We start from the raw sequence: 9,790 nt of genomic DNA on the forward strand, positions 1-9,790 counted from the left end.
TCCCACTGCTATGTAGCACAAAGTTTGACAACAACTTGCAAGCTATCTAATTAGTGTTAGCTGCCCTGAAGAAACAAAGGAGATAATGTGTTATTATGTTTCATTTTTCTAACTGTATTGCATTATAGTTCATTTTTAACTCTCAACCTACGCTTATGGTCCTTGGATCCCCTCCAGGTTAGTGCCCCCCCCCCCCCCCCCCAGTTTAAAAAGGTGCAGGTGTCCTCTTACATTTTAGGCCATCTAAAATGTAAAGACTGTAAATTTGAGAACCTCAAACTATGACAACAACACCATGTGACCATTTACATAAATGTCTAGAAATTTCCCTCAGCTGTGGGTTGGTTCATGAGGTCGATGGGAGTTTTCACACACTGGGTTTCATGTGGGTGGAAGTGACATTAGAATGAGGAAGAAGGGAAAAAAAACACAGTGATGTAACTCAACTCACATAACAACAACAACAGAAGAAGAAGAAGAAGCTCTATCTACTACATGTTTTGATCCAAATCCATCTATCCCTGTGCAATCAGAGGTCACATGTGATGCATCATGGGACATCTGAAATGAAGCCTATTGCTGTTGTCAGATGAAAACCACGTATCTGAAGAATGAATGTTTTTTCACAGACAGCCAGGTGTTTTTGAAGCGGAGTTTTTATGAAACTAAAACAACATATATATAAACCACCAAGAAAAAAACACCCCAAAAACCTAACAGCTGTATCAAATCCTCCATTCAGTCTGCTGGTTTTTGGTATTTACCTGTCTGGGGCTAGACTATGTACAGTATGTGACATCTTAATGTGATTTCTCCATCAAAAGAAGGATATAAAAATTGTAAAAAGTGTAATCTGTATTGTGAAAATAAGCCTCAGATATCGTTATGATGCTGCTTTAATGATATGTAGCACAAATAGACTCATATTTATGGTTTAGTTTGTTGTTTTTTACCATAATTTTTTTCACCCCTGCTTATTAAATTAATATGTCAGTCGTAGCTGTTGAGTGAAAACCTCATAACTCCAATTTTGGTGTTCAATTTTCATGTTTTAACTTCATTTTAAGGATCACATGAGGAAAGTCTCCGACCCTCTGGACTGATGAAAACCTTTTAAAACCAGTTAGATGAACTCAAACCTGCCTTCAAACTGACATCAGAACAGTTTTTCAGTCACAGTTCCTGAAAAGTTGACATTTTGGAGATTTGAGGTTTCCACCCGACAGCGGCGACGCGTCTCTCACTGCTTCCTCATAGTTTTAGGTCGGCTCTGTTTCTATTTTTACTCTGCTGTCTCTCACTCTGCTTCTGATGATGCCTTAGTGTCTTTAAGATGGATTGATTACAGAATCAGAATCAGAATCAAAAATACTTTATTGATCCCCGAGGGGAAATTGGGTTACGTTGCAGTTGCTCACATTCTAGAAGAGAAATGTATATAAGCATAGAGAAATTATAAGAAAAATAGAAATAAGAAAATAAGAAATATGTAAAATATGTGCATTATACTACAATATACAGTATAACAATAATAATAATAATATAGAAATAAGATAAATAAGAATTATGTACAAATATGTGCATGGATTCATTATCTGTGTATCTATTTGTCAATGGATCCATAACAGGGAGCGCAAGGAGAGCGAGGAGACGCCGGAGTGCCGGGGAAACTGGGACCGAAGGGCCTGCAGGGCCAGCCTGTGTGTACACACACACACACACACACACACACACACACACACACACACACACCACTCTGTCACATTACAACACATTAACACTGTTAGAGCGAGGGTTAGACCCATAGATCAGTTAATATACACCACCAGTCCACAGTCTGGACCCACCTGACTGAATGTTCTGTGTTCTTCATTCTCTTAAAGCCATTTTGATCTAAAGGCTTCTGCTTAAATGCTTGAAATGAGTTTCTTAGACAAATATAAATAGTGAAGTTGATCCTATGTATGAATTTCTTTCCAAAGCCTTTGCCTTTCCATCAAGGCAAAGGGCGGCTACTTTAAAGAATTATGGATTATGGATTATGGATTTGTTTGACACTTTTTTTGGTCGCTGCATAATTCCATTCGTGTTATTTCATAGTTTTGATGTCTTTACTATTATTCTAAAATTTGGGAAAATAGTAAAAATATAGAAAAATGTGGTGTGTCCAAACGTTTGACTGGTAGTATCAGGCCGATATTGGTCTTTTAATTAAATATCAGATATCATCTCCTGTGATATGATGCAGGTTCTCCTGACCACAGCTGCAGGAAAACCTGACATGACATTTGATTTTCTTTGGGCATTTTATTTATTCATTTAACTGTTCAATAATGTTTTTTTTGTAAATTTTATTAATTAATTTAAAAGCAACTCTAAAAGAATTTCATTTGTTTTGTTTTGTAGGGGGCCAAAGGAGAGACGGGATCAGATGGTGACAAGGTAAGGTCTGACGGACATTTCCTCAACACAACTATGAAACTGGATGTTGTTCACCATGTGGATCAGCTGCTGGTCTGGTTTCTGTCTCCTGACGCTCAGCTTCCTCTCATCACATGTCGGGTTTTTCTTCCTCCAGGGTGCAGTGGGGAAAACGGGCATCAAAGGTGTGAAAGGAGAAAAGGTAAACCGGCTGGTTTCTGGGTAGAGACGCTCTTCTGTTTGTTACCTCACTTCCTGTTTCCACACCTGTGGGTGTTTCTCACCAGTCTGTTCCTGGTTCCTCTTGCAGGGCGGTGTGGGCGAGCGCGGAGACAAAGGACAGGTGATCACTCTATTTTTTATTTCCTATCGTGACGTCATCGAAATACACACACACACACGCCCACACACACACACCCACACACACGCCCACACACACACGCATCTGATTTGAATCTGATTTGAAAAAAAAGCGACACCTGCTCATACAAAATGATTCACATTACAAAGATAAAACAAAGGATTTTAATTTTTAGAAGGACAGTAGGCATCTTAAGTGCTTGGTTGAGGAAATGATAAACACTTCTACAGACCGGATCCTCTGTCGTTTATTGTTTTTTTTACTTTTATTGTCCCGACAAGGAAATGCGTTTTGCAGCTAGTAATAAGTAATAAAAGTAATAAAAAGTAATAAAGTAATACAAAAAATAGAATTCTATTTAATGATAAACTTCAGGTTCATGACTACTTCCCAGAATAAATATATAGCATTTTTGTAAAAGAAGGATCAAGATTCGAAATAAAGTCGAACCTAAAATAATTTTTGGTCTTTGCCTGTTGTCATGAAGAATTGCAGACATGATCTGTTGTATAGTGAGTGAGCAAGTTTAAAACTCTGATTGACATGAGAAGAGAAATAGAAAACAGATAGGATCACATATTTCTATAAAAAAAAAATATAGTAATTACTTAAATTACTTTTTGTTAGTTTAGCAGTTTGGCAGCTGAGACAAAAAGTTGATTTTGGACTCTGGTTGTAAGTCTGTGTAGATTCACTTCAGTCATACAGGTGGTAAGATGTCCAAAGAAAATAGAAACAAAATCCACTGGATTTCATTTTGATTGATTGATTGATTGATTGATTGATTGATTGATTGATTGAAGCCTTTATTTAAACAGGTAAGTCCCATTGAGATCGAGATCTTATTTTCAAGAGAGGGCTGTATACAAACATAAATATTCCAAAAAACAAAAAATAAAACAGAATTGCAGAGCGTAAAACAAATTAAAAACAAATAATTTACAATTACAAGACATTCCACATGCAAACATATTATGAAAGATTATTAATTATTATTTTATTTTAATTAAGAAAAACAAGAGCGATCCCTTTATAATACGTCACTCAGCAGGAACATTTTAAGTTCAGATTTTGGATTTTGTTTCTATTTTTAAATACTTTTTTGGACACTGGATGAAAGTGATTCCATCTCTTCCACCTCACGCTTTCATATTCTCTCTATCTTTCCATCTCTTTCACTTCTCTCTCTCCCTCCTCTCCTCCTTCCTCTCATCCCTCTCTTCTCTCCCTCCTCATATCGATCCTCTCTCTCTCTCTCTCTCTCTCTCTCTCTCTCTCGCTCTCCAGCGTGGAGTGAAAGGTGCGGTCGGTCGTGACGGCCTCCCCGGCCCCGTGGGACCGCCCGGCATCCCGGGACCCAGGGGGAAGACCGGTCCCATCGGTGACCTGGGGGTCAAAGGTCGAGCGGGACCCAAGGGAGCTCAAGGTGGCCCTGTGAGTAGTAAAACAGTGACCATTGAACACAATAGAGAAACAAGGATAAAATGACAAATGGTACGTTGAAATTTAACAGGATCATATTTTCCTGTCCTGTAATAGGATACAGCAAAGATAAAATAGAAAGATAATATAAATAATAGAGGAGAATATAGCAAAACATAGTAAACATGCCCAACTGAAAAATTCTATTTCAATACTAGAACATGTTAACAGGATTCCCACAGGCCTCGAAAATCCCTGAAGGTTAGTGGATTTGAGAAGAATCAAGGCCTTAAAGGTTTTGGAAAATGAATGGATGGCCATGGAAGCAGTTGATTTTTTTGTGGGTAAAATGTTTGACCAAAATTCATCCGTAGGCCTCACCTCGCTCCCATCAACACTTCACATCCTGAGGAAAACCTGTGATGCAGATTTGTGTTGAAACAGCATCAGGTTTAAAATAAAGGACTTCAGCAGGATTTCTTCACTTGACAAGATCATGAATGAAAAATAAGCCTTCTGTATCTAATTTTGATAATACTTTAGATTAGGGAACACATATTAGCTATTAATAAATTGTGTATTAGCATGCATATTAGTAGTGTATCGGTACATTATTAGTCATTACAAACCATTTATTAGCACTTTATTCAGCACTATTCTACTGTTCTACAAGTAAAGCCCATAAACTGGGTTTCCCCTCAACAGCCTCCTGATTAGAGTTTATAGCAGGCAGTAAGGAAGTTGTTGCACATGAACTGGGCTTTTAGTAAGTTTCACTCAGTATGGAGCTAATGAAGTGGGAAATTATCAAACTATTGAAGGAAAACCCATAGTTAATAGTTAACATGTGTTCCCTAAGTATTAACCTACCTTTGACCAATGTCATGTCTTACCACAACACATGCCAATACTGCCTCCTTGAATTTCAACAAACAAGACCTTAAGAACCTTAAGAATCAGTGAAGAGTCATTGAATTTGATGTCCAAGTGAGTGTGGGAACCATAGAGATATAACACTATATCTGTTATATCTGTGTTATATCTCTATGGTGGGAACCCTGTGCTCAGTAGAAATGTGTGATTGAAAGCACAAAAAGGCATCGACTACAGCGAGTAGAAATTTGCAAATAAACCCCTGCACACTGTCTCATACTTACAAATATTCGAACAACCTTCAGGTGTGTTATGACAATCTTATTTACTCTTGTTTTATTGCCAGTAGAGCACTTTGTAACCATTTTGTAATTAAAATAGAGTTTGTACTGCAGATGAAGTGATTGATTGACATTCAAGATTGTTCCTTATCAGTGACATTATCTCAAAACAAGGACTAATCTGCTTTATTTCAAGACATTTTCACTTTTGAAGACATTGTTTCATCAAACTGCATTTGAATCATCAGAACATCTACTCTGGTAGATTTTGCCATGTGTTTTAATCAAAACCCGATTTTACGACTTGATACAAGATTAAATGACTTGTCAAGGTGGTTTTTGCAGTGTAGGCAGGAAGATGAACTGACTGATTTGCTGACTGGTCGGTCCTGCTCAGGGTCCTGGTCTGACAGATGAGCAGGTGCTGCAGCTCTGCAGAGGAGTGGTGACCGCCCAGATCTCCCAGTACGCTTCCTCCATCCGGGCCAAGTGTTCGCAGGGCTGCCCCATCAACAACAGGACCCTGATCGGGCCCCCGGGGACCAGAGGGCTGTCCGGACCGGCAGGCAAACCGGTGAGTCACACAGCCGCATCAACCAAACTCACAGGTTTCTGAAGTGATGCGGCAGCGGCCTAAAGGCTAGAGAGACGGGTCTGTGACCAGCAGGTCGCTACCTTCGACTCTCCGGACAACCTGGGAAAATGTGTGCGGGGGATAGTGAATATTGTTCTCATTTGTAGTGTTGTCACGATCACTGAAATTTCAATACCACTTCAATTCCGTAGAAAAAAAGAAGAATGGGGAGCGCTGCTGGGATACACATGGTTAAAAATTAATTATAAAAGAATGAGTAGAATCCAAAAAGCAAGAGGACCAAGGCTCTCTCTCCCTTAACAAGACAAGATCCCCGCGACGCTGAATTCTGTGGAAGCGTCTCTGCCGGGAATCGAACTTGGGTCTCCTTATTGAGAGTCTGCAAATTAACTCCCTGCGGCACACTTTCACCCATGTGACCTAAAGTGGACCGACCGACTGACAACGCGATCCTTAGAGCCCCTGCTGTCGTGGGGCTAAAAATGTCTTTATTAGTATGCCATGGTTCTGCTGAACATTAAAAAGAACTCTGACGTGTTTCAGCCACAACACTCCCTGATGAAGGCATGAGAAAGAGTGCCTTAGCTTTTTTGGATATTACTTCAATTCCATTGTGAAAGACTGAATTCAATACTGAATTTTATAAATGTTATACTGTATACTTCCACCAAATGTGTTCTGCAAGTTGAAATTCCGCTTCAGCGTCACCTCCATGGGGTGTAAACGTGCGGGTTGGAGTAGTTAGAGAAGGAAGAAGCAGGAGGATTGTAGGATCTGGCTCTTAGCAGTCGGAGTCAAACAGCGGCAAACAGTAAGCCAGGTCTTGAACTGGATCCCAGTCCATCTAAACTGGTGGACAAACTGCTGCCAGGAGCCAAACATGGAACTGGTTCACTTTAAGATCCGACAAAGACGAACACCCAGCTGACATGAAAACCCCTGTGGAAAAGTTGGTACCACACTGCCCAAGTCGAGTGTGGTAACTCGTTGCTTGATGGGTTTTCTTGTTTGCCGCGGTATCGAAATTTTAGATATTGAACTTAGTGTTGGTGTTGAAGACAAAATGTTGGTATCGTGACAAAAACAGTCGAGGTGCCTTTGAGCAAGGCTTCAGCTGCTCCGGTGTGTAACTGTATGGATGTGAAGGAGGACGGGGTCAAAAAGAGCAGCCGCTGCCTGGATAAGAAATGGTTACAGACAAAAAATGAAGACCTCTGTACACAGAAGCTTAGAGGTGGATGGAGCTCAAGCGTTGGGGGTCTTTGCCTCATTTTTCTTTCCACTTCGCCTCGATCCATCAGGGCAAAGCCGGGAAGGCCGGCGCCAAGGGAGCGAGGGGTGTTCAGGGAGACAGAGGAGTGGATGGTCAGAAGGGAGCGCAGGGCGACAGAGGTAAGTTCAGACTTTTGACACATTTATAAGATCCTTTCAGTTAAAAATAATTTATAATTTTTTGTCTACTTGGAAAATGTTAACGATTTGGGGTATTGCTGAGTCAGATGAGATTGTCGTTTTTGTTTTACGGAATCTGAGTCAGCGGTACGGATCTTTTCTGGTATTGTCATGTTGTGTCTGCCTTTTGGAGGGAGGTTCAAAAGATGTGTAATGCAATGAAGCTGTGCTTTCAACCAGATTTTTTCTCTGTGATATTGGGTGATGTTACAGAGACAAACAGTTATACTATTAATCTGATTATTTTGTTAGGGAAAATGTTTATTTTTAAAGCTGCTGATGTGGATTCCTTGAATATCAATCAATTTAGAATGTTCATTAAACGTCATTTTATTCTGGAAGGATATATTGCAATTGACGCTATTGACATTAAAAAACATTTAGAAAGGTGGGAAAGGTTTATTGAAGCGGAAGGCTGGTAAGAAGTTTGTATTTACCTAAAAAAAAACATTAAGTGTAGAATTTGAAATTCTTTTTTTTTTTTTTTTTTTTCTTTCTCTAATGTTATGTTACTTATATGTTACTTAGGATGTTAGGCCTACTGATATATGTTGTGATGATATATGGTACGTGTTTGTGTTTATTATTTTGGTTTGTTTTAGTGTGACTTAGTGTGTTAATTTTTATTTGTGTTTATTGTTTGTTTCTCTTCTGGTGATTTATGTTATGTTTTTGTTAAATAAAAAAACAACAACACTTGCTCAACGCTAAAAAAAAAAAAAAAAAAGTTCAGACTTTTGATGAAAAATGGTCCCACCTCGGACACTTCAACAGCTGACAGGTAGTGAACTCAAGAACTCAAGTCTTGTGATATTTCTGTTGTGCTGAGGTTCCTTCGAGGGGCCAGCAGTGCAAGTCTTCCCTTTACTGTACCTGATTCTTTCTTAATGTTTGTCCTGTTCACAGCACTTTGTAACTTTGTTCAAGATGCTATAGAATTATAGAAAGTGGCAAGAAATAAGCCACAGAAACATCAGTTAGAAGCTTATAATTTTGTCGTTTGAGTGGCGCTCTAGTAAAGTCCCAGCGTTTCCCACAAGTTCTTGGTGTTTTCCTTGACAGGTTCGAAGGGACCCAAAGGAGTCAGGGGGGATCCTGGTAAAGGCCTGCCAGGACACGATGGACACCAAGGCCTCAGAGGTATGAAGCTGTTCTCACTGACACTGATAACTCCAAACTCCCCAAGATGCTAGAAGTTGTTGGAAACCAAATTTGTCTGTTGATCCTCTTTTACTTCTACTTGAGAGGGACATTTTTTCCCCCAGTGGTTGGATTCTTAATGTTATCATGTTCTGATTTCCTCTCTCCAGGTTTGCCGGGTCACCCAGGAGAACCCAAGCCCGGCATGGAGGGTCCCCGCGGCCCCCGTGGCTTCCCCGGTCCGGTGGGTCCAATCGGCATGGCCGGGATCGCAGGAGTGCCGGGATTTTGCGAGGCGCGAGACTGCAGCATTCATGCGCCAGTGATGCGCAAAGAGCAAGGCCTGGTGAAGAGACCCCACAGCACCAAGATCTAAACCCAGCCACGGAGCTTAGGATGGGCCACAACGGCTGCTCGGAGCTTAGGGGGTTTGGAGATTCGTGTCATGGCAACTTGGTTCATTTCATTGATATTCTGGTTGACTTGGGAATTGGGTTTGAACGGTAACATGCTTATCATGTTTATGGCAATGGTCTGATTCAATTCTTACATTGACTAGTGTTGAAATGGAGGTGGGCCCAGTACAGTTCCATGGGGCGCTCTGCTGTCGGACAGGTTTGGTGAGAAACGGTGGACTCTGTACAGAGATGAAGCCAGCAAAGAGGACTTTCCATCTGAGCCAGTCAAGGCTTCAAGTGAACTTTTAACATCTCACAGTTTTTATACTTCTGCAAGGCCAAAACTCTATATCACTTTTTTTCCAGACACAATTGAGTCTAATGTATAAAATTTGAGAAAGAGACTAAATGATCCCCCAGTCTGTCAGGCTTTTGTTTTGTTTCTGGTTCCAAAGTCACTACAAAAAAAAATAAATGAAAATAAAAAATGCAATGTAAATATTTTGTAAAGTATCTCAAATACATGTACTGTGTTCTGAAATATGTTTCAGATAAATGGTCTCTGACATTTTTTAATTTGAGTCCTCAGTTTGTCAGTCATCACATTTTAAAGTTGTGCTTTTCATTCACAATGTTAATTTCTAAAACAACATCCTCCAACATCGTCATCATTCCTATCACTTACATTTTAAGTTGAATGATTTCTTGACTCTGCAAACACACGCAGACACTTAGGATTTGGAATCAAGTCTCTATAGCCGTTAGTTTCATAGTTATGGCTAAAAAATGCTAATTGTCTAGTTCACCATGCACCAAAATCTCATCAACTGTTCCGTGGCCGAAGACC

At 39.9% G+C, this 9,790-nt stretch overlaps 1 protein-coding gene across 1 annotated transcript in view; it reads left to right on the forward strand.

Annotated features, from left to right (window-relative positions):
- The window catches only part of LOC139644086 (collagen alpha-2(IX) chain), a 20,884-nt gene extending 11,423 nt beyond the window's left edge, over window positions 1–9,461 (forward strand). Inside the window, exons 8-16 of the mRNA XM_071519471.1 lie at window positions 1,629–1,700; window positions 2,407–2,442; window positions 2,579–2,623; window positions 2,732–2,764; window positions 4,070–4,216; window positions 5,756–5,932; window positions 7,255–7,345; window positions 8,468–8,545; window positions 8,716–9,461. Of these exons, the coding sequence (XP_071375572.1) occupies window positions 1,629–1,700; window positions 2,407–2,442; window positions 2,579–2,623; window positions 2,732–2,764; window positions 4,070–4,216; window positions 5,756–5,932; window positions 7,255–7,345; window positions 8,468–8,545; window positions 8,716–8,921 (885 nt within the window). The 3' untranslated portion in view covers window positions 8,922–9,461. The remainder of the gene's footprint in view (window positions 1–1,628; window positions 1,701–2,406; window positions 2,443–2,578; window positions 2,624–2,731; window positions 2,765–4,069; window positions 4,217–5,755; window positions 5,933–7,254; window positions 7,346–8,467; window positions 8,546–8,715) is intronic.
- The last annotated feature ends 329 nt before the right edge of the window (window positions 9,462–9,790 follow it).

This window comes from Centroberyx affinis, unplaced genomic scaffold (assembly GCF_046629955.1).
Source record: "Centroberyx affinis isolate AG114_WGS23_722 - 3 ecotype Tasmania unplaced genomic scaffold, CSIRO-AGI_Caff_v1 ptg000699l_1, whole genome shotgun sequence".
In the NCBI taxonomy this organism is placed as follows: Eukaryota; Metazoa; Chordata; class Actinopteri; order Beryciformes; family Berycidae; genus Centroberyx; species Centroberyx affinis.